Source organism: Penicillium canescens, assembly GCF_028828765.1.
Source record: "Penicillium canescens strain IBT 15451 chromosome Unknown utg000005l_segment0_segment0, whole genome shotgun sequence".
Classification (NCBI taxonomy): Eukaryota; Fungi; Ascomycota; class Eurotiomycetes; order Eurotiales; family Aspergillaceae; genus Penicillium; species Penicillium canescens.
Genome location: NW_026703967.1, coordinates 160,063 through 183,801, shown reverse-complemented (window position 1 = coordinate 183,801; position 23,739 = coordinate 160,063). Strand labels below are relative to the sequence as shown.

At 50.6% G+C, this 23,739-nt stretch overlaps 7 protein-coding genes across 7 annotated transcripts; 3 read left to right on the top strand and 4 right to left on the bottom strand.

The window, feature by feature from the left end:
* Positions 1-1,356: 1,356 nt before the first annotated feature.
* N7446_007691 (threonine/serine exporter family protein) lies at positions 1,357-4,504 on the top strand (the record flags this gene model as incomplete). The annotated part of the gene is made up of 3 exons (XM_058516436.1): positions 1,357-1,410; positions 1,817-1,898; positions 2,034-4,504. 3 exons carry the CDS (start codon positions 1,357-1,359, stop codon positions 4,502-4,504), a joined length of 2,607 nt encoding a protein of 868 aa, XP_058370082.1.
* A 1,001-nt stretch (positions 4,505-5,505) lies between these two features.
* N7446_007690 (Mis12-Mtw1 family protein) lies at positions 5,506-8,163 on the bottom strand. Its single transcript, XM_058516435.1, has 6 exons — positions 7,431-8,163; positions 7,089-7,360; positions 6,798-7,053; positions 6,565-6,735; positions 6,342-6,510; positions 5,506-6,290 (listed from the first exon to the last, which is right to left on the bottom strand). The coding sequence occupies exons 1-6, from the start codon at positions 7,627-7,629 to the stop codon at positions 5,753-5,755; spliced, it is 1,605 nt and encodes a 534-aa protein (XP_058370081.1). The 5' UTR covers positions 7,630-8,163; the 3' UTR covers positions 5,506-5,752.
* Positions 8,164-8,799: 636 nt separating this feature from the next.
* Positions 8,800-12,321, bottom strand: N7446_007689 (putative phosphatidylserine decarboxylase Psd2; the record flags this gene model as incomplete). Its single annotated transcript, XM_058516434.1, has 6 exons — positions 8,800-8,973; positions 9,027-11,281; positions 11,335-11,746; positions 11,800-12,015; positions 12,075-12,119; positions 12,178-12,321. The coding sequence occupies 6 exons, from the start codon at positions 12,319-12,321 to the stop codon at positions 8,800-8,802; spliced, it is 3,246 nt and encodes a 1,081-aa protein (XP_058370080.1).
* Positions 12,322-12,865: 544 nt separating this feature from the next.
* Positions 12,866-14,371, bottom strand: N7446_007688 (putative MFS glucose transporter; the record flags this gene model as incomplete). Its single annotated transcript, XM_058516433.1, has 2 exons — positions 12,866-14,224; positions 14,276-14,371. 2 exons carry the CDS (start codon positions 14,369-14,371, stop codon positions 12,866-12,868), a joined length of 1,455 nt encoding a protein of 484 aa, XP_058370079.1.
* Positions 14,372-14,530: 159 nt separating this feature from the next.
* Positions 14,531-16,541, top strand: ssn3 (cyclin-dependent serine/threonine protein kinase SSN3). The gene is made up of 3 exons (XM_058516432.1): positions 14,531-14,817; positions 15,108-15,261; positions 15,309-16,541. The coding sequence occupies exons 1-3, from the start codon at positions 14,727-14,729 to the stop codon at positions 16,375-16,377; spliced, it is 1,314 nt and encodes a 437-aa protein (XP_058370078.1). The 5' UTR covers positions 14,531-14,726; the 3' UTR covers positions 16,378-16,541.
* Positions 16,542-16,883: 342 nt separating this feature from the next.
* Positions 16,884-18,701, bottom strand: N7446_007686 (putative metaphase-anaphase transition protein (Mlo2); the record flags this gene model as incomplete). Its single annotated transcript, XM_058516431.1, has 4 exons — positions 16,884-16,891; positions 16,959-18,432; positions 18,496-18,550; positions 18,610-18,701. The coding sequence occupies 4 exons, from the start codon at positions 18,699-18,701 to the stop codon at positions 16,884-16,886; spliced, it is 1,629 nt and encodes a 542-aa protein (XP_058370077.1).
* A 1,429-nt stretch (positions 18,702-20,130) lies between these two features.
* N7446_007685 (MCM DNA helicase complex subunit MCM2) lies at positions 20,131-23,047 on the top strand (the record flags this gene model as incomplete). The annotated part of the gene is made up of 5 exons (XM_058516430.1): positions 20,131-20,135; positions 20,185-20,297; positions 20,360-22,668; positions 22,726-22,895; positions 22,951-23,047. The coding sequence occupies 5 exons, from the start codon at positions 20,131-20,133 to the stop codon at positions 23,045-23,047; spliced, it is 2,694 nt and encodes an 897-aa protein (XP_058370076.1).
* Between the last annotated feature and the right edge of the window lie 692 nt (positions 23,048-23,739).

Here is a 23,739-nt window from a genome sequence, read left to right as displayed (position 1 = left end):
GACCATCCTAACGGTTTCATAAGTCACATTGCATGGCAGCCAATCTAACTACCTTGTGATTGCCACATAGGAAATCCATTCCGGGTTGTCCCTAACTGGGATGGCCAGAGACAGCCACAACGGTAAGCTTAATTTTCTAAAACTCCTTCAATCCAGGGCTTGAATAGCATTCACATGGTAATAACTACTTCCTAGATAAGTAACCTTGGGTCACACAATGACGAGCAAAAAGGTCATGGCGATCTTGCCATAATAGGAAGGGTCTTGCATTGAGCCAGGAGTGCATGTGTGCTTGTTGCACTTTCTTCTTGAGTACGGGACGGATTTGGCCATAGAATGGCTGGAGTGAACAGCGCAAACAATTTCCCCGGATATTGGTGCAACTTCATCATCTGCAGTACCTATACTGGGCCATGACTGATCAAAATTCTTCAACCTTCTTGTATTAGCCGCCAACTCGGGTTTCGGACGTCTTCCGTGTGCTAACGCACGCTATGGACATTCACGGTGCTAAGGTCCCGGTCGGAAAGGAGAGGTATTCTCGGATCCCCGAGTGCGAGGCCAGAGCGATCCCGAGAATCGGGTTACGTGGACTATGCAAGTGGGTAAGGAATAGATTGGGATCTATCGTTCTCGACTGGTCGAGTGATAAGGAGGTATCTTGCAGGTATCTTGCGGGCATCTTGCATGCATGACGATGTTTCGCCTTGCGCGTGATTTCCCATGTCAAAGGCACACAAGGGGCTGGACCAGTTCCCAATTACATTACAGATACGCTTGAGATAACATAGAGAGCATGTCAGACACCATGCAGCACTGAGTCAACATGGAAGGCTAGAAAAACGGTTGCTCCACTGATCTACTTCTACCTCCGATCTTGAAGATCCTTTTTCAACCATACCCCGATACCAGCACACCCCTTTGACGGCCATGAGACTCTTTTGGCTACTTTGTGATACCTCATGGGCCTGTGGAACCAACTAGTCTCTTCAACGAGCTCGGCTCCCTTCTCTACCCTTTGGGACTTGTCTGTTCGCAACGGTCGGGATCTTGTAATGTGTGTCGATATCCCACGATCCAGAACCTTGGCCCTGATGCAAATCACCCTTTTTCAGGTCAGAAAAACTGGGTCTATTTCAACTAACGCGTCAATCTCCCGTAAAGTACCCACCAAGGGAGGTCTTCCGTATCTATTGTAAACCATTGCGCCCTGACATACCTTGACCCATCCTCTACTCTGGTCGTCAAACTTGCCAGCTGGTCTACCGTGGCAAAAAGCAAAAATAAAATAAAACCCTAAAAACGAAAGCAGGAGAGCCCGCGGAAGTGGCCCCTTCGTGGCTACACGGGATCATCATGGCGACGAAATCCCACCAATCCATCCTTGTGTCTGTAGTTCTTCCTGATATGGTCCGTGTGCTTCCAACAAACTCGGAAAAGTCTGTTCTCTTACTGTTTTCAAGCGCAGAACGTCGTAAATAGAGAAACCCTTCCCGGACTATAATCTATGTTCGTTTTATATCAGTCTACTCTCCCCCCCCCGGCACACAAACCCCTTCCTCCGAGGTTGCAGACGTCTTTATTTTCCGATACGGTATCCTGTTATCTATCATTATGTACTCGTGACATAGTTCTCATTCCTCGCAGGTCTTCCGCCGATCTTGACCCCCTTTCCGAAGAAACCTCACAGTGTGTGGGTTTCTTTCAGTCTTGTGCTTTTTTTCTAGAGATTGCGAATTTTCTATGCTCTGCATTGAACAAAGTCGGCTCTTTCTCTCTATGAAGTTGAAGCTATCAGGCTAAGCTCCCCAGTTAGCTCACATATCTGACTGTTGCCGGGTTACAGTTAGCGCTACAGCGCGTGCTGCTCTCTAAAAGCTCGGTCACCGAAGAGACCTGTGAGCTCCACTGAGTAACCAAGTGATAAGAAGCTTTTATTTTAAGAAAATAAGGAAAACACCCAAATGGCGGGGGTTATTTTGACCTTCCGATCTCCTCCCGCCGTTCTACCTCTGACGTTAAACCAACATCAGGCTTGCGTGCCTCGCTGCCCGGTTATAGTTTTGACAAGTTGTCTCGGCAGAGCCTGAATGGCGCACGGGACAAGCATTGGAATGCAGGCATTCCCTGCACGACTCAGACTCAGTTGAAACTCGCCTGCGAATCCGAGAGCGAACCCACAGCGATCGACTCCCGACTCTACCGAAGGGGTTGTGAGCTGCCGCAACTACCACTACCCACGGCCAACATTCCAGCTATCCAGGAAACGAGCTCCCCAAGCCCCTCACTGGTGCCCCTAGGGGCCGATGGCCTCACCTGCGCGTCAGTAGATGTCACTAGCCTGACGATCAACACCAGGACCAGCTTTGGGACTGTAGGGGAGCTCCATGAGCGTACGAATGTCAAGGGGGCTATCTACTTCGCACATGAAAAGGCCCATCGCCTCGCATCCCTTCTCAGTCCTCAAAAATGTCCGAAGCAAAGTCGATCTTTGTCTTCAATCGCCTCCACTCCTACTGAGGCGGCATTCGCTGAAGATGGGGATAAGTCTCCTATAATCTCTTTTCCTGAGAAACAACTCTTCGACGATTTAATACATGACAATGAATCGGCCTTCCTAGACGGGCGATCAACACCGCACATCTCTAAAGCACATTATATTCTACGACAAATGTCACCCCGAGACCTCGACTTCCTGACTCGTCTTCGTGCTCCGTCTCTATCTGGTCAGGATACCCCAATCGAAGACAGAGACTCCGAATCCTATGACCGGCCGATTCAGTACCGCGGAGGCATTCTCTCGTCACTACTCAAGCTCTACGACCACTCTCATCATAACCGTGATCATGGTCGTGGTCGATATGATCACTCGCGCTCTCGACAGGGGAGCATGTCCGAGTACAGTGGACGTGGCTTGTCCCCAGACTCTGTCTGGAAGCCACCCAAGAAGTGGTATGAGAAGTCCTCTGCTCGCTCCAGCATTTCCGTGGCTGGATCCTCCCACCAATCTAGCTCGCCTTTTGCGATGCTTACGCGGTCCCGCAGCAGCGGCGCTGCAATTCCGAGCTTAGGTGGTCGTTCCCGGCCTAAATCTCACCTCGAAGATGAGATTCACATCACAGTTCATATTGCTGAGCTCTTGTCTCGGCAACGATATCTTATTCGTCTTTGCCGTGCTCTGATGAAGTATGGAGCTCCAACACATCGGTTGGAGGAGTACATGCGAACGACAGCCCGTGTCATCCAGATCGATGGCCAATTCTTGTACATTCCTGGTTGTATGATCATTTCCTTCGATGATGCTTCTACACACACAACTGAAGTCAAGGTTGTCCGGTCCAGTCAAGGAATTGACCTGGGGAAGCTGGCCGATGTCCATGAGATCTACAAAGAGGTCATTCACGATATCATTGGGGTTGAAGAGGCAATCCAACGGCTGGATGAGGTGATGAATAAGCCGAGCAAGTTCCACATCCTTTTCCTCATCTTCGCCCACGGTTGTGCTAGTGCATCAGTTGGACCGTTCGCTTTCGACGCCCGACCAATCGATATCCCTGTCGCTTTTCTGCTAGGCTGTCTTCTTGGAATACTGCAGTTGATTCTGTCGCCAAAATCGAGCTTATATTCCAACGTGTTCGAGATCTCAGCTGCAGTGCTGACCTCTTTCCTCGCCCGTGCCTTTGGAAGCATCAGGTTCCAGGGCGAGCCTCTCTTTTGCTTCTCGGCTCTAGCACAGTCAGCAATCGCCCTCATCTTACCAGGATACACGGTACTTTGTGCTAGTCTCGAGCTCCAATCGCGCAGTATCATCGCTGGATCCGTCCGCATGGTCTATGCCATTATCTACTCCTTGTTCCTCGGGTTCGGAATTACAATCGGCACAGCAGTGTACGGACTACTCGACTCGCAAGCCTCAACTGCATACACATGCCCTGCCAGTCCCATCCGCAATGAGTACCTTCAACGGTTCCCATTCGTGATCATGTTCACTGTGTGTTTGGCAATAGTTAACCGTGCCAAGTGGCGCCAAATCCCTATTATGATGGTCATCTCTTTGGCAGGCTACGTGGTCAACTACTTCAGCGCTAAGCGCTTTTACTCCAATACTCAGGTTTCCAATGCCCTCGGCGCCTTTGTCATTGGTGTAATGGGGAATTTCTACAGTCGTCTGCGACACGGTCTTGCCGCTGCGGCGATGTTGCCAGCGATATTCGTCCTCGTTCCCTCTGGTCTTGCAGCTAGTGGCTCTCTGATATCGGGTATTACCTCTGCAGAAGAGATGACCCGGTCTCCCTACGCGGTTGTCAATAATGGAACGCAGGGGTTCGTCGACGCAGCAAAGAACCTCTCATCTGATGAGGCGAAGACCCAGAGCTATGGCGTCGTCTTCGATATCGGATATGGTATGGTGCAAGTTGCTATTGGCACTACTGTCGGTCTCTTCCTGGCTGCTTTGGTGGTCTATCCATTAGGCAAGAAGCGAAGCGGACTCTTCAGTTTCTGAGCTGCCAATACATGACCACTCACGCCTGGCATCCCCTTTGCATTTGATATCTTAGCGTCATGCCCGGCTTGCGGGTGTTGAACATTTGCATTTGTGGGCCGTAACTGATCAACCCCTTGCATTGCATCTTGATGATTTACGGTGATCTTCACTCTTATCTATTCCGTCATTGAGCAGCGGATTGAATGTCGCCTTGCATACGGACTGTGATTCTTAGTCCTCTTTGCTTCTCTGTTCCCGTTCAATCGACTAAGTCTATATCGACTCTCTCTCTCTACACCCCCTGACTCTCCGTCTGGACATATATAGAAGCTACGATTCTTACGAGTCACGACCAAAATCACCGAGGACCTCCCCCGTGTATTTGTTCTGTGTTCACCTTTCCTTTTCCTGGGACTTGCTTTGGCCTTAATTTGCGGGTGTCTTTCGGATATGGAGGCAGAAAGAGCAAAATTGTTTTATCTTGGGGTTTGTCTTTGGGCGTCATCTTTGAATTTCAGTTTGCTTTTATCAGCGGGCTTTTGAAGCACGACATCAATTGATGGAGCAGCATTGTCATTTACGTTGATTTTATTTTGTATTCTCTCGTTCTGTTCGTTATTGTTCGCTATATACGAGAGTACATTCTGTCATGTTTGATCTTTGAGATACCTAGGCTGTGTCAGCTTTTGTTATGTTAATTTACGGTGTCGTTTCTCAAGTCTTTCCACTCTGTAGATTGCCTTCACGTTTCTGCAAGGGATCATACAGCCGAGGCTTATGTGTTAGCTTGACTTCGGCAGGCTGCAGAACACAGCCAATTGACATAATCCTATTTGTTAGATTAATCTCCGAGTCATACTCTAATCACTCTAAGCTTCATCCCTTGAATATCAAAAAATTGTGGCTCTAATAATTGATGGCATGCATTAGGCACTACTAGGCTACCTATTTAACCAGCCCAAAATCACCGTTACCTCATGAAATAGATCACAGAATCACAACCCCCAAACTCCGAGCTTGTGGAAACGATGTAAATGCTATCCCAACCAACCCCGTAAATGCGCCTTTCCCCAGCCCCACGGTGTGGACTGGAGCTCATCAAAATCATCGCTATCAGTTCGTTCGTAGTGAACCCTCGCAGTAATTCCCAGATCGGAGAAGGAAGAAAAAGAAGAAAAGAGACGAACGGAGAATCGCCAGAAAACAACTTATTGAGGGTATAACCAGGGAGAATGAATCCCCGTAAACAGTAGACAAACGGCAGTTCTATCGCCTCTCGAGTCGGCTGAGAGCTCCCAGGATAAGACCCAGGTCTTCTCGTGGCCTTGGCACATCTGCTGGCTGGTTTCTGTCGTCGCCTTCGATTGTGAGACGGCTTTGTGTATTGTGCGCGTCGCGCTCTTCCAGTCGTTGTGAGCAAATGCGGAGTATTCGGGATGAGACGGTGTCTGCAGAAGCGCGGTACAGTTCAATGTCATGTACACCAGCCGCGAAGGCGTCGAGCGTTGGTGCTAGGCCAGCTGTAATGCGTGATAGTTGGGATGAGACGGCAGATGGGGTCATAGGTGGTCGGTAAGAAGATGAGGTAGAAGAAGATTCCTCTTCTGATGGCTGAGTCGGAGGGTTGAGAGATTTCAATATCGCTTGTTGAGAGGGGTCTAGAAGAGAGGGATCGACTTCTTCCCTAGATTTCTGGGAGGATCGCTTCGTCTTTTGCTCATCGTCCGGTTGCGACGCGGATTTGAGAGCTGGAATCGCTGGTTGACGAAGGATTGCATTGAGGGATTGTCGTTCTTTTTGTAGTCTGAGATCTGTTAGCCAATGTGTCCTGCGCTCAAATCAATGATCAACTTACTTTTGGATGTGCTCCTCCAATTCCTTGATCTTATCTGTGTTCTGCACGTTTCGTGGGTTCGGTTTCTTCACGATCACAGCTGGGGGATTCAACTCTTCGCGAGAAAACCAGTTCGAAAGCTCTGAATTGGTCGAGAATTCCCGGAGTAGCTCCTCTTGTATCACACGCGCTGTAAAATTCCCGGTTAGCATCTTCTTAATGCAAGCCCACAGTATCCACATACCTGCTAAACGCGCACTTTGGTCATCTGAATTTGAGGCCCCTGAAGGCTTGTCGCCAAGCGCACGAGTCGCACACCAGATCAAAAGCTGGCGCATCCTTCGCGGCTCCGGAAGACCTTCATCGGCGATGTGTTTATAGAAATCTGCCACACTGACTTCTCGATGGGGTAATGCTATACGATAGAGAAAATCAGTACTTATCCCTTGGTAATCCTCGACAGACAAGGAAACCTACCGTTTGATGTACCCGAGTCAATTAAATCACTGGCCCGTCGTCCCCGTCTGCTCAAGCTGCTTCGTCGTCCTTTTTTATCGCCCTTCCCACCCCGCAGCTCCTTGTTGCGCTGGATCACTGGGGTATCGGCCGTAGGTAGTGCCACCTTGGTTCCCGCGGGCGGTTGTTCTGGTGAATTGTATCCGTTCGTCTCTGGCGCTTTCGCTTTGGGGGTCGTCCTTTCCTTGGTTTCTTGGCCTCTGGCTGGTGTTCTGGGCTATCGCGGTTGTGCGATGAGCGCGTCGCAGTTACGGGTTGAGCTTCTGATTCTGCGTTCGTCTTCCCCGGCCCCCTCGTTGGTCTCCTACTCGGGAGCTCCATGGATACCCCCTTCGCTGGCATCCCGCTAGGACCACTTTTGTCTTCGGGTCGCTTCTTCGGTGGCCGCCCTCGTCTCGGTGTTGACTTTGGAGGCGCATTCTCAATATCCGAACTGAGGTTTTCGGGAATCGCTTTAATTGAAGGCCGGGGCTTCTTGGAGGGTTTCCGCGAGAATTGAAATCCATCATCCTCCTCGTATTGCACTGTAGTCGTTGAATTAGACATTTGCCCTACGCGATCGCGCAAAAGCCTCATTCAAAGCAGATTACTCACCAGTTTTCCGCTTCCCGTCCTTTGTCATCTCCTCGAGCCCTTGATTACTTGCGCTTAATCGCGTAGTCCTCCGTTCCACTGTGCCTTTGGACGCGCCCGCGGATTGCGATTGCGCCTTTGGGGCCGCCATTGTAATCGTCCCCAGCGGTTCGCGACGCTTTGTGGTAGTCGTAGTAGTCGCCAGGACCGCGATTGTCATGTCAGGAGGGGTGCACGCGGGGTTCTTTTGGTCGCTGATAAAGGTCGAGATGAAAGAGAGTACCCTCCGTATCTGCGTTGGCTAGTTGCTTCGTGTTGTCTTTTTCTCCAGCCGAATACCCCTGGTTGAAGAGGCTTCCTGGAGAATCAACAAGCTCAACTCCCCTGTTCGGAAGAATGCCGAACCTGAATTAACTCCTCTGGGCAGCTCAACTGACTCGCGATACAACTATTGAATCGTTTTGAGTAGTCGCCTAACCCTCAGCTGGCGTGTATATTGGTGGTGGCACGGTCAAGCTTGTCGGTGCTCGGGGCAATCGGTTGGCGGTGGGCGGAATGTTAGGCGCGGGTCGCGTCAAGGTGCAGTGCTGCAGGTAGTGAACAGCAGATTATGCGATGTCGTTATTCAGTTCCGCGAAAAGATACGCAAGGGGAGCGCAGCATAGGTCGGAGGTGGTGAGTGGTGGGTTGGATTCTCGCACGCGGTTGTTTTGGTCGGGCGCGTGGGGACCGCGCTAATCTCCTTCGGGATTTGCAACCGTTATACTTCACAATCTTTTACTTTGCTATTCTCCTTCTTGCTCTTATAATTGTTTTAATCAATTGAGACCGTATGAATAAGCGTAAAGTTATTATATTATTTACGCTTAGTAATGTTTTTTATAGGTACACTGTTGAAATTCGATATCCGAGGCTATACGTTGAGTGCCTATTTGTTGATGCTTGAGCAGCGAACTTCGAGGAGAAAATGGATATAGAATAAGAAAGACTTTGAAACTCAATGTATGAAAAAAGGAAAATAGGAAAGGAGAATAAGGATGATAATCGGAATAAAAGATGAGACGATAGCTCTGTTTTGAACATATATATATATCTAGCTTGTAGCAGATGAAGTCAACAAGTCTTTACTCATATTTTGAATATCAGAAAATACATATACAAGGACCAACAAATCGCTTTATGCATATCTCTTTAGATCAAACTGCCTCTCACCACTACAGTGCACCGCCTAGTCTCCAATGCTCGCAATGTGCAGATGCTGCAGATGAACGCTATGATGTGTAAAATGAAATGATACAAATGACCCCGCCAGCGCCAGTGTTGAAAAATATGTTCAGTGAAAGAGTGTCGGATGGTGGGAGTTGAGTCCCCAGGAGAAAAGTAAGACAGATCATTGGAGTGTCTTCATCACGGTGGAAGGATTGCTCGGGGGTGCCAGGCTGCCCTCGATACGACGCTTGGCATCTTGCATTTCCTCGGCGGTGATGTTCTCGGCCTTCTTGGGCATGTCGGGCTCGAATTGAGGGATATCGGGACTGTGTCCGACGGACATGCCAACTCGGATCTGAATTATTCGGGTTAGCTTCGCTGGCAGAAAAACACAGACTTGACATTTACCAGAGTTTCCAGAGGACCCTTGGAGTTATCCACCAGGTCCTTGTCAAAATTGACCTTGCCCTCTTCGAAGAGAACGAGAAGGGTGCTACCGCCGAATTTGAAGTAGCCCAGCTCTTCAGCGCGTGAGACCTTCTCGCCAGGTTTCCGGGTGATGATCGTGCTGCCCACCATCATGGCGCCCACACAGACAACCATAACCCGACCATGGGCGACAGAATCAATGGGAACGAGAATGCGGACATTCTCGCCATAGACGTCCAGTGCGGAGCGAATTGCCATTGGGTTCACAGTGTAATACTCACCCTCGATGGTCTTAGGCTCGCCCATGATTCCATCGACGGGGATGTGGAAGCGGTGATAGTCCTGGGGCGCCAGACGGAACACACCCATGGCACCATTACGGTACCGAGCTGCGTCCTCTGGGTAGGCGTTGCCCAGAAGCCTTTCGATGGAGAACTCACGACCCTTCACCCAGATACTAGTTGCATCGCTCATACGGTCAAAGACGACTGAGCGACAGTCCGCCGGAGATACAACGATCTTGGGTTCCTCGGGAGCGGAGCATGGTCGGGCCTCGGGCTTCAAGGCACGGTAGAAGAATTCGTTGAAGTTACGGAATTTCTCCAATGGAAGCAGTACTTCGGACATATCCAGCTGGTGGAAGTCGATAAAGTCCTGGATCTGGGATGCAGAGGCTGGGTCGTCATACTTTCGACCCTGCTTGACACTCAAAGAGCGAAGGACACGGCGAATTCGCTTCTTTTCCATGTCACGACTTTTGATACCTTTGTAGAGCAATCGAATTCCCAATCGCACATAGACACTCATACGCTCCTCGTTGATCTGGCCGGTGATACGATCCTGGACAAGGATATTGGCCGAGTTCGCTCCGAGTTTGTATCCACCATATGAGATCTTTGTAATGACCTTAGAGTACCACTTGCGCTGTGCCTGACTGGAGGTCACGAAACCACCCATGACCAAGTTGTCAACCTGCCGCCAGTCGCGACTTGCGCATGTAGCAATGTGCGTGATGATATCCGCATCAGAGCGCTTGGAAAGACGCGGCTGGTGGCAAAGAGGGCATTCGCGGATTTCAATAACGTGCTCCTCACCCCGTTCATCAGCGAGATCATCGGGCTGAGTGTACTCATCATTGGAACTAGACTGGTCTTCGGGAGACAGGGTCGGAATGGCTGTTCCACGTGGATCGGCATTAGAAGGGGCACTGGTGCTGGTTTCTAAGTGCTCATCGCTGCTAGATGGCTCACTTCCTTGACTTCCAGAGTTCGACAGCGGTGGGATCGGGGGCAGGTTAGGAATCGCCATTGAGTTTCGCTTCTGCAGAGTCTTAAGCGTGTCCTCGAGGCAAACCACTGCCTGGTCGAACGAGAGATCATCGGTTTCATTGGCCGCATTGTCTTCGCTGAACCGCTCGAAGAAGCTGTCGATGGTCGATTCCTTCAGGGTCGAACCGAGAGTGTCAAGCATTGTCGTCATTTCAACCTTGTCAATGCGACCACTCTCATCTGCATCGTATTGCTTGAGCATCAGTCTCCAGAATTGCTGACGCAGAGCACTATATGGTAAGAACTTTGCCTTAACATGCAACTCTGGTGAATGCTTGTCTTCCCAACGCTCCCGGTTCTTCAGAATGAGAGGGATGGTATAAGACCGGAAGCCGTCCTTGTCAGGGGGCGGGGCCGAATCGCTATCATACGCAGTCGTTGTGGAGGGCACCTGCAAAGTGCTGGCGCTATCCATCCCTGCAATTCCTTCTTCTGGGAGGGAGGAGGGTGCGATGAGAGTTGGCACAGGTACGTCCTGCATGGATTGGCTTGAGACTGAGGTAGCGGAGCTACGAGTCTTCAATATAGGCCTAGACATTCTTGAAAGATTTGAGGAAGAGGCAGAAGGGCTGACTCGCGATGACTTCGTGGTCGGGCTCGGCTCTTCTACCGCCTCCTCCGACTCTATGAATTTATACAGCCCTGTCTCGGGGTCTGCAATAGGGCCGGACTGAACGAGGTTTTGGAGTGGGAAACCAGCCGAGGCGACGAAGTCATTGCCGGAGAATTTGTCACGATCCATCACGGTGAAACTAATGGTGTAGTTTTGTTCGTGTCGCATGACCTGGAACACCATTTTCTCATAGTAAACTGGATTCAGGTTATGGCGTATAACAGGAGTCCTCAAGGTCTTCCTGCCAAGAGAGGTCACGACGAAGGGATCCATATCGAACGATGTCCGCGTGACTAGTAACTCAATCAATCAATCTGTCAACATTAGGAGAGCCGGGAATCCGTACCATTACGTTCAGGGGGCAAATCGGTCACTTTGACAATCTCCATGAAGACAATGCCTTGCACCCCACTGCCTGAGCCAGAGAACTGGTATGCACGAGCTGCCAGGGACTTGCGCCTCAAGCGGGCCAGGCGAAGTCGACGGCGACGCTTTTCCACCACTTCTGGTTGTGTTAGGTCATCGGCTTCATCGGAGGTCTCTTCATCCCGATCGAGGTCATCGAAATCAACCGGGGGGATCTGGTCATCGTCCTCTGCCGAGAATACGAGTCGCTTGAACTTGCGGTATGTGTCTGACGGCGACGCAGCGGGGCTCGCGGAATCAACGAGGGAGAACTGCAACAGGATTTCGCCCGAGACAGTGCTGTCCTTCTTCTTGGCCGGCTTCCGTTTCGATTTGAGGGTATACCATTTGGGCTGTGTCTAGAATCAGCATTGAGACCCCGATGATCCGAACATGTCCCTCCCACCTCTGGATTCAATTGGCCATCAATGAAGATGTCCTCTAGTGCGATGTCGAATTCGCCCAGGTAATCCTTGCCGAACCGATCATGATCCCAACAAATACATTCCAACAGCGGTACACCCACGATGGGCATTTCGAACGAGACGTTCCATTCGGGGTTCAGGGTCTTGAATATTGTCGGTGTTGACTGTCTCGCGTCTCCCAATGTAACCACCAAGTACTGTACGTGTAAGCGATCACGGCCGAAGTTGCGTTGGGGGAGTGTTGAGGGGTGCTCACTGGGTCGCTCGTGCCACCTCGGTCTTTGGCTGCGAGGTTTTGTCCCTATTGAGCGCTATTGTCAGAGTCCAGTAGAGAAGAGATAACACAATGCATGACTTACCCGAATCACAGAAACCTTCAGCAGTAGAGGTTTTAAGTCTGGTGTTCGTAGCGGACTGGTGCTTCTGCTTTGGCCGGGTGTTGACGACGCGCTCCTCGCGGAGAGATGCGAGCTCAACCGTGTGGGCAATCCCAACCGGACCATGACGGATATGTAGAGGACAAAGGTGGAGGGAAAAAGAAAGAAAGGAGTGGCGGGGAAAATAAGTGTCGTGGCTCAGGGCCCCTAGTCAAGGTGGCTTGTTCTTAGACCCCAGGTCTCCCAGGTCTCCCAGGTCTCGATTCTCGATCTAAGATCTCCAGCCGATCGGCAGCATAGGCTGTTGTGGCAGTACAGTACAATCCACCAAAGTCCAAGAGAAGAGCAAACAGTAGTGTTCGTAGATCTCAACAATATATAGAGGAGAGAGCAACACACTATGCCATTGAGCGGATCTGCTCGGTATCGACGTCAATTGTTCCCCACACCGCAACTTGGATAAGATGGATGCCTACTGGGAATGTTTTAGGTGCATAGTGTAGTGTTACGGAGTACTGTTTCCCCTAAGATGTCACAGTTTCAAACCTGCTGCGAGCCATCTATGCAGTACACAACCCCCGCCCATGTATGAACTGGAACTATTTACGGATTTATGTTGAGACGTGTTGAGAAACCGGAATCAAAGTTGACGGGTAAACGGTCGATCACTTTAGTCTTGTCGTCGGTCCGTCCGATTCCAGACTTCATCAGCATTGGCTTTGCCTTTGGTCTCTGGTACATATCGATAGATGAAGCCACCTAGTAACCCTGCCATAGCTGCAAAGACCCAATAGACCTTTCCGCGGCCCCCGAGAGCATCATTGAGGATGGGGAAGAATTGCGCGACCACAAAGGTCGCAATCCAGTTGGCACCCAATGCCCAACTCTGCGCTGCGCCAACTGCTTCTGGTCCAACCAGCTCGGAGGCCAGAATAAAAGGGACTGGGCCAAGTCCGACCGCGAAGCATGCCACGAAGAGCAATGCTGCGATCGCAGTCAGGATCTTCGCGTTTATGTAGATGCTAATTGCGAGAAGAATAGAACTGCTGCCCATACCACAGATGCTCAGCATGAGACACGTCTTGCGGCCGATGCGGTCCGGTAGTGGAGAGCACGCCAGCGTGATCAGGAGATTGATAGCCGAGATCATCACTGTCAGTAACGCGGCTGTCGTAGGTAGGATGGTCTGCAGCAGGGACACACTGTACATAACAATGCTGTTCATTCCGGTCAATTGTTGAGCCACCATCACTCCAACCACAGCGACAATGGCCGGGCGATAGTAAGGGTCCTTGACAACCTGCATGAACGTAACAGAAGGCTTCTTGGAAGATTGAGTCTCTGATGGGGCGAGCAAAGACTCTTCTTCACCGGATGGAGCATCCGAAATCCTCCAGCTAGCAATCTCCGCTTCAATATCAGCATCTCGGCCGCGGATCCGCTGTAGGACTCTGCGAGCATAGCCAACCTTCTGGTGTTCTGCGAGCCAGGCAGGACTCTCCGGTACCAAGAACAGCCCCAGAAGTTCCAAGGCACCAATTATTCCAGCCACAGCTAAGATCAGTCTCCAGATGTTTGCTTCGCTCCAGAAATACCCCAGGGTTTGGGTCAACAGTATACCGACATTGGTCATGATTTGAGTAAAGGCACCGAAGAAGCCTCGAGCACTGGGAGGAGCGATCTCTGAGATATAGATCGGGCCAACCACAATGGCAGCACCGGAACCAATTCCGGAGAGGAATCTACCCAAAATAAGAAGCGGAATGGCGGGCGCAAGTGTCTCTGCCACAGGGCCCAGGGTGAAGAACACCGTAGTCGCCCGGAGGGCAAGGAGACGCCCGTACTTAGTCGAGACAGGTCCTGCCAGCAGAGCCCCGACCAGACCACCGAGCGTGTAGATTGAGGAGACCAGGCCGAATTGGGATGGGCTCATCGCAAGACATTGCGGCAGACCATGGAACGTAATGCCTGCAGAATGAACACCTTTGCGTTCACATGTTATCACTGCTTGAGGGGCATTTAGCTCTGCCTGTTCATGGTCTCAGTGATGTTCAGCAAATGCGGGGACTAGATGCCCTACCAAATGGTAGCCGAATTGAAGCGGGCCAAGCGTGGTGATGAATACGAGATAGACCAAATACGGCGTCACGCTTGACTTGGTTGATGTATCTGACATCGTGAAACAAGTCTAAGGCGAAATGACTGGGGTACGGGGGGACGGAGGGATGGAGGGGTGGATCGGGATGACGCCAATCCCACCCTTCGCAGTTGGGATTAGATAAGATCAGATCAAACTGAATAAGTGAAAATTAACTGAGTTACGAACTATGGAAGCCCGAAACAGAAGTACATGTAGACTCCAAGTTGTCATATCAAGAGTCCCGAGGTGGCCGGGGAAGCTGACTCAGCATCTCCTGTTTCAACCCTCCAGCTGAACTCATCGCCTGACAATAGCTTCAAGACCGACAATATTCCACTTTACTTGAAACCTGTGGACAAACACCAATGGGTGCAGTCAAGGCCCTTCTCCAATGAGTCTGACAAACCCGCCCTCCTCCGGCTCTCTCTCTGCCCGAACCAGAGTCAGCCAGAACTTGAAACGCAGTCTGCAGGCCACTGATGGTAATTATATATTTCCTGTGCCTATCTCTTAAATTTGGCTTGTTTGTATAGCAGTGTTTTCTCTTTCCATCATGTTTGGAAAGGGCTTTCCTTTTTGAATTCTGGAGGATTCTATTCTCGTGGTAACTCTTTCCCCTTGGTTCTTTGTGTCGTGGATTTGGTTTGCACCTCTCTATGCAATTGGCACGGTCAAAAGGCTTGAATATTGTGATATGTTTCCGTCATCAGGCACTTTCTCCTCACCAAGCAGTTTGCTGCAAATTGTTCTGGGCTGACATGTCTTGGTATAGATGCCATCGAGTCTCGGAGACCTGGTGGATATACCAGCAAGGTCCGCGTTCGGGATCGATATCACATCGTAGGTTTCATCAGCAGCGGAACCTATGGCCGAGTCTACAAGGCTCTCGGCAAAAACGGCAAGAAAGGAGAGTTTGCCATCAAAAAGTATGAGCCGCGATGTATCACACTTCTTCATGTCTAACCTTGTCTAGATTCAAGCCTGACAAGGAAGGCGAGACGATCCAGTACACGGGTCTGTCACAGTCAGCCATCCGTGAAATGTCACTATGTACAGAGCTCTCGCATCCAAATGTCGTCCAATTAGAGGAAATCATCCTCGAAGACAAATGCATCTTCATGGTCTTCGAATACACGGAGCATGATTTGCTCCAGATCATCCACCATCACACTCAACCCCAAAGGCATGCCATCCCGGCACGTATGGTCCGATCCATCCTGTTCCAATTACTGAACGGGCTACTTTATCTACACACCAACTGGGTTCTGCATCGCGATTTGAAACCAGCAAACATCCTCGTCACCTCAAGCGGAGCCATCCGAATCGGCGATTTAGGACTCGCTCGTTTGTTCTACAAGCCACTCAATTCACTGTTCTCCGGCGACAAAGTCGTCGTCACAATATGGTATCGGGCACCAGAGCTACTGCTAGGAAGTCGCCACTATACTCCTGCTGTGGACATGTGGGCAGTGGGTTGTATCTTCGCCGAACTCCTCTCCCTACGACCAATTTTCAAGGGCGAAGAAGCCAAAATGGACAGCAAAAAGACAGTCCCCTTCCAGCGCAATCAAATGATGAAGATTGTCGAAATCCTTGGCCTTCCCCGCAAAGAGTCCTGGCCGGGCCTGGTCTCTATGCCCGAATATTCCCAGCTCCAGTCCCTAGTGCTCCACCGACAACCTTCACATTTCCACCGTGGCTCAAATCTCGAAGGCTGGTACCAGAGCTGCCTGAAAAATGGCGGGTACAATTCTACCTCAAGTGCTGGTACACCCGGCTCCGATGGATTTGATCTCTTGTCACGGATGCTTGAATATGACCCGGCAAAGCGGATCACCGCCGAAGAGGCCCTCGAGCACCCCTACTTTGCCAATGGAGGCCCAATCAGCGGTAACTGCTTTGAGGGTATCGAGGGTAAATACCCCCATCGTCGGGTCAGCCAAGATGACAACGATATCCGCACTGGCAGTCTTCCCGGTACCAAGCGCAGTGGACTACCGGATGATTCGTTGATGAGAGCCTCAAAACGCCTTAAGGAATAATATACTTCTTTGTTGTACATTTGCATTGGTCTTTCATTGGTCTTTTTCAGAGCGTGTGACGGACTGGTCGTGATATCTACATCATCATAACGTGACATATTGAGTTTCGGCGTTTCAGTTACTAGCGAAGTTGGGTTTATGATTTACGTTGAAATCCATTCTGGGTATTATGAGATATCATCTCTTTTACAAAAAGCGTAGTGACAGTATGTATGCAGGAACAAGTAGATGGACCGTAGCAACAACTGGCGAGGAAAAGAGACGCGGAGGCTATGTGCTGATAGAAAACATGCATTTAATGCCTAAGAATGCAATTGATCAAGATCTCCGAAGTCTGCTAGGTCATGTAGCCACTCGTCCCTTATTATGCGCCATAAAAGTCATAAGCGATTTGGATTGCCCTTCCCGAGTCCCATATCCATACAAAATTGTACATGTCCCATCCATAAATAGATTCTCCACCCCCGAAAATTCTCAGTCCGTATAAAATACATCAAGATTCGTAATCAATATCCTATCAGAAAACAGAGAGTTAGCTGTAAGTGCCAGAAACTTGCACACAAGTTATCGATATAACTCACCATTCTGCTCGCGTCGACGATCTCCATCAGTACCATCATCGTCACCACCACCACCACCACCACCAACAGCAGAGGCATGACCAGCAGCATCTCGAATCCCCTGATCATCACCACGCAGCTTCTCAAAGTGACTCTTGATATCATCAGCACTAACAGCCTGCCCACTCTCAGCGAACGGCCTCAGGAACTCCTTTAGATTGTCGCGGAGGTGGTTGTACGCCATTGCACCCTCGATAGCGCGCACACGGTCAATGTTGTTGAAGGCTGCCTCGCCGCGCTCAAGAATACTGCCTGTGCCGGTGCTGGCGGCACCGTTGGCTTCGCCGTCGTCTGAAAGAGGGGGCTCGTAGGTGTCTTCTTCTTCGCGGAGTTGAGGATGAGGTGCGAGGTGGGGGAAGCAATCTGCGCAACGGCAAAGTTGGCCGTGGAAATCTTCCAGGGCGAAGAGGGAGAATGATTCGGTTGGCGTGGTTTCCGGGAGGGTGGTGTGTTTGGGGACAGAGGGAACCCCAGGCGTCTTGGTATCTTCCTCTTCCTTGACTGATCTTTCTTTGATGGATTGGAGTTCAGGTTTTGGTTCTTCCGTAGACACCGGTTCTTCCTTGGTCCGCTTCGTAGTGTGATCTTCCTCAAGGTGATCCTCGCCATCCGCCTTGCGCTTCTTTGAGTATGTCTGCTCTGGCTCCTTGGGCTCTGTTTCTTTGGGCTGGATTTTCTCCGACTCAGTTTCATCGGACTTGGTTTCCTTGGGCTCGTTGATGGCAGCGGAGTCATTCGCTACCACCTTTGTGTCCCTCAATCCACCTTCCTTGAAAACCGGCGGCAAGAAACCGCGCGTTCCTGCATATGGCTTGATCCAGGGATTTGAGTCAACGCACTTGAAGCAGATCAAATGATGGAAGTCATCCTCAGTGGGGAATCCAGGTGGAAGCGGAGTTTCTTCTTCCTCGTCCTGAGCATTTCCGGCAGTGTCACCACCACCGACTGTGGCCTTGGGAGTAGCCTTATGCCAATCGCGCGGTAAACCGATCAGACATTCTGGGTGCCACCAGTCCTCACCACAGCCTCCCGTCTCGACGGTGCCAATCCCCAGGCACTGGAACATGATTCCCTTCTCTTGGTGAGCATCATACTGTTCGCTACAGCCGCAGAATTGATTGCGGAAATTGTGGTTGTAAGAGTTGCCCGCAGCAGCCTCTTGAGAGTGAACACCTTTCTTTCCAGTCTTAGGATCTTCACGTAGCGTGCAAGTGGAAGAAGATGGGAGGCGAGTGGTGCCGCAGTCGCAGACAAAATTGCGCTTGTTGAAGAGTTCAACTAGGTTATGTTCCCCGTGGCAGGAGATCGAGCAGGAGTAGCAGACAGCAGCGGCATCGTAGGGTTCGTCGGGATTGGTAGGAGGAGGGTTGCAAGTGAGGCAAGCGAAGAGGATCTGTCGTAACGGCCCAAGGGCATATGTGCAGGAATCGAAGGACTAAAATGCGAGATGTTAGCTATTTACCACGCTGCACTGGAGACTTCATGGTGGACCACTCACATAAGGCAGAGCCTCGCGCGCATCGGCCTCTAGTTGAAGCTGGGAGTCAATAAACCTGGTGTGGATTAGCATCGTCATCAGAAGGCTTGGAAGACATTGAGGAATGATTCATACTGCCTTGCGGTTTGCGAGTTCTGGGAGCTGAAGCTTTCGCGTCGGCCATCTTCAGCCTTGATTTGATCACTCGCTGTTTGTACGGAATCCATCTTCAGAGCTCTGCTTATGTTGTCCGAACCTGGTCAATATCTCAGTGCCGAGGAGAGTCGCCGGTCGCGACGTGCCAAACAGAATGACGCAATGTGCGGGCAGCGCAACGATCGCACGATCGATGGCAAACAAGCCTAGGGATGTGGACACGATTAGGGTAATGTTGTGATTGCAAACAGTGGGAGATATCGGCGAAGCAGAGAGGCGCGGAGTGGAGCGGACAATCGAGGTTGTGAACAAGGTAGGTTGTGTGGAGCGTTGTCAGGAACGATGCGAGCACTGATGACGAGGTGAATGCTGTTTGAGTGTCGCGCTCAAGGTCAGTGAGCAAGGTCGATGTTGTGGGAGCCAAAAATCGCGTGTCGTAGGATCGGACAACCGCGAATAAGGTTGGCGTCGCGGACGTGATGAGGCGCGGTCAATATGGGAGGGCCGCGATTGCCAGAGGACGTAAGGGGAGCACACGATCCAAATCAAGCTTCAACTCGTGTATAGAAAATCGCACAGCCTTGAAAGAATCACACTGGACGTACGAACAATCTTCAGTGAATCTTCAGAGCCGCAGTCATATGTCGGCTCCATTGATGCGCGAGAAGTTTGCCCAGTTTGCAATGCCCCCATATAACTAGATCTCAGGTTGAATATGGTTAGCCCTTGATGTATTTCACATCTATTTGCTTCAGTGATTACTGTAAGAATAAGATAATCTCAAGCAATATCTCTAGGCCCAAACACTCCCTCGACTACTATCGGTTACCGCGTTATCACGTATTTGGACAATTGAAGTGCCTTTCAACAGAGAAATACAAAGTTTTTCACTTCACCCTGTCCTTTGAAGAGAATGCAATACGCAATAGGATAATGGAGGATATTTAAGTCCCTATGGGGCAAACAACGCAGTATGAAGTACAACAGTCCACAGCCTGGATGCCTCAGAGTATATATCATGGGAGATAATATTTGTCAGCTTATTGACCGACTGGCCAAGTGGTTAAGGCGTCCGTCTTACATGTTGAGCACGGAAGGTCGCAGGTTCGATCCCTGCGTCGGTCAATGTTTTTGCCATTCGAAAGTCTACCTATCGTCTCGAGGTAGGTGTATTTTTGCCATTTTTATCCAAGGGGGGTTTTTTTAAGAAGAAAGGGACAATCAGTGTACTTCGAGAATAACTCCCTGGGTACACAGTAGAACACGGTTACCCACCTTCCCGATTAGGGCTTAAGTGGAACGCGTCTTAGACGCGTCGCGATTTTGACGCGAGGAACTGAACTCTGCCGCTCCCTTTCCCTTTCGTCTCAGCCACACCACATCCAACCCACCAAGAGTCAAGGGAGGATACCACCAATTTATCATCCTTTTTTCCCCTGGTGCTTGCCTCTCTTTTATTATCGAAAATTGCTTGAAATCATACACGCACACACACACACAATGGAGTCAGTAGCCCCTTATGAATTCTCTGTCTCGAATGCTGACACACCGCAGTCCGCTCCGACCCAGCGACTCGGCCGCAAACCGTGGCCTGAGGGCCAACACTCGTAAGAGAGACAGAGAAGATGATGATATGTCATCACCGGCCCCATTGCCTCCGTCAAGTCGTATGCTTGCTCCCATGTTCACGTTGCTGGGCCAACTTGAGACTGACAATTTTTTTGCGCAGCCACTGCTTTGGGCTCGTCCCCTCCCCCAATTCCCTTTGACATGGGAGATGAAGATGACGAGGATGAAACGGGGCTTGTACAGGATATTGATGATATTGATGAGTTGGCCGAAGACGAGGATGGTATCGACCTGTTCGGCGACAACTTCGAGCGGGATTACCGCGATGCAGCACATGACCGCTACGAAAATGAAGGATACATCGATGACGACGAAGACCACGAGGAGATTGACGCCGCCAGCCGTCGGCAGCTAGATGCTCGCCTGAACCAGAGAGACCGCGAATTGGCACGCAGACGCCGCATGCCTGCAGCCTTTTTACAGGATGACGATGATATTGAAATGGACTTGTCTCGGCAGCCCCGACGACGCAGACACCACTATGACGAGGACAGGGAAGATATCGACATGGCCGATGAGGGCATGGAAGAACTTTCCCTGGAGGAATTGGCTGATGTCAAGGCAGCCAATATCACGGACTGGGTGACGCAGCCCCAGGTTCTTCGCTCTATTTACCGTGAATTCAAGGCCTTCCTGACAGAGTTCATCGACCCAAGCGGTCAGTCCGTCTACGGTAATCGGATTAAGACCCTGGGTGAGGTCAACTCGGCTTCTCTTGAGGTATCCTATGCCCACCTGAGTGAAACCAAGGCAGCTCTGTCATATTTCCTCGCCAACGAGCCCACCGAAGTCCTCAAGGTGTTCGATCAGGTGGCGCTTGATGTCACACTCTTCCACTACCCCCAGTACCACGACATTCACAACGAAATCCACGTCCGCATCACCGATGTGCCAATCATTTACACTCTGCGTCAGCTGCGTCAGTCGCATCTCAACTGTCTCATTCGCGTCAGCGGTGTGGTCACTCGTCGAACCGGTGTTTTCCCGCAGTTGAAATACGTTATGTTCCTCTGCCAAAAGTGTGGTATCACCCTGGGTCCATTCCAGCAAGAAGCCAGCGCAGAGGTGAAGATCTCGTTCTGTCAAAACTGCCAGTCTCGCGGTCCCTTCACTGTCAACTCGGAAAAGACCGTCTACCGCAATTACCAGAAGCTGACTCTGCAGGAGTCGCCCGGCTCGGTTCCCGCTGGTCGTCTGCCGCGCCAGCGCGAAGTCGTCCTGCTTGCAGATCTGATCGATACTGCCAAGCCTGGCGATGAGATTGAGGTCATTGGTGTTTACCGTAACAGCTACGATGCCCAATTGAATAACAAGAACGGATTCCCCGTTTTTGCCACTATCATTGAGGCCAACCATGTGGTCAAGGCCCACGACCAGCTGGCTGGTTTCCACCTGACAGAAGAGGATGAGCGCGAGATTCGTGCACTCTCGCGCGAGCCTGATATTGTGGATAAGATTATCCGCTCCATGGCTCCCAGTATCTATGGTCACCTGGATGTCAAGACCGCTGTTGCACTTTCACTCTTTGGTGGTGTCAGCAAGCAGGCCCAGGGCAAGATGTCAATTCGTGGTGATATAAACGTTCTACTTCTTGGTGACCCCGGTACTGCCAAGTCTCAGGTGCTCAAGTTTGTGGAGAAGACAGCTCACCGTGCTGTGTTCGCTACTGGGCAGGGTGCTAGTGCAGTCGGTCTTACAGCTAGTGTCCGTCGGGATCCACTCACTAGCGAATGGACTCTTGAGGGCGGTGCCCTCGTGTTGGCTGATCGTGGAACTTGTTTGATTGATGAGTTTGACAAGATGAACGACCAGGATCGGACGTCTATTCACGAAGCCATGGAACAGCAAACAATTTCTATCTCCAAGGCTGGTATTGTGACAACGTTGCAGGCACGCTGTGCCGTTGTGGCCGCCGCCAACCCCAAGGGTGGTCGGTACAACAGCTCAATTCCCTTCTCGGAGAATGTCGACCTAACGGACCCCATCTTGTCTCGTTTCGATCTCCTCTGTGTTGTCCGTGATCTTGTTGATCCTGCTGAGGATGAGCGCCTAGCCAACTTCGTGATTGAGTCCCACCACCGTGCTAACCCGGCTCGTCCTCTCCGAAATGAGAAGGGCGACATGGTCGATGCTGACGGCCATCTCATTGACGGCGAGGGCTACCGCATCAACAGAGATGGCCAGCGACTGCCTCCTTCCCAAGAGGAGGTGTCCAGACGTGCAGCAGAAAAGCAAAGGGCTGAGGAAGAAAAGGAGGGAGAGATCCCCCAAGAGCTCTTGCGGAAGTACATTAAGTACGCCCGCGAGCGTTGCAACCCCAAGCTCTACCAGATCGACCAGGACAAGGTTGCCCGTCTCTTCGCAGACATGCGCCGCGAGTCCCTTGCTACTGGAGCGTACCCCATCACAGTAAGTTATCTTTATACATACAATCTACGTTGACATCATGCTTACCTATATTCCTAGGTTCGTCACCTTGAAGCTATCATGCGTATTGCCGAATCCTTCTGCAAGATGCGCCTGTCCGAGTACTGTTCTGCGCAGGATATCGACCGTGCCATCGCTGTTACTGTGGATTCGTTCATTGGCAGTCAGAAGGTCAGCTGCAAGAAGGCACTCTCACGTGCATTTGCCAAGTATGTTTCTTTCCAATCCTTGAACTCGTTGGAACTATGCTAACATTCCTATCAGGTACACACTCTCCAGACCCAAACCCCAGTCCAAGCGTCGTGCTGGTATCCCCGTCACAAACCCTCACCTGCCACGGGCTCAGTCCACTGTGCGGTGAACATCCTAACTGGAGATTAGGCGCGGCTGGTTGCATGGTTTCTTTTGTTCAATACCATCTTGTTTGCATTTCACGTATGCGGCGTTTATGACAGGGTTCTGTTCTTGAAATCGAACCATGATACATTAATGAATGGGAAACCAATGATGATCTTTCAATTTTATATTCGGTGCTTAGACTGTAAATTAGTAGACAGAGGCTCTAAATCATGGTCTTTGTCTTTGTTCTAAATGCATAGAATAATATCGCACAAGAAGATCTAGACTGTTTCCGCAAGGACAACCCTTTTCCGCACCTAGCTCGGCAACATGAGCTGCCTAACACCAAAACTGTATAGACGAAGGGAAGGCTCTGGCGGAGGAGTCCATCTGAAAGTCAACTAGACCTGGACCTAGATTCACCACCTACCCGATCGTCAACAACTCATATCTCTTTAGTTGCCAACAAGCCCCAGTGGACGAGTCCATTTGCCTGCTAAAGGCAAGGCACAGAGTGAGATGTTGGAGGCAGTTTTATTGAAGTGGACAACTCTGAGTAGGGAAGAGATGCGAATTGATTAAGATGACAATGAGATATACTAGAGCTTGTACCGTTGACTTTAAGATATTTCTGCGCAATGACTTCCTAGGACCCGTGCCGGGTAAAGACCTAACGCAAAGGCACTTTACTGAGGAGTATGCAAATATTCAATG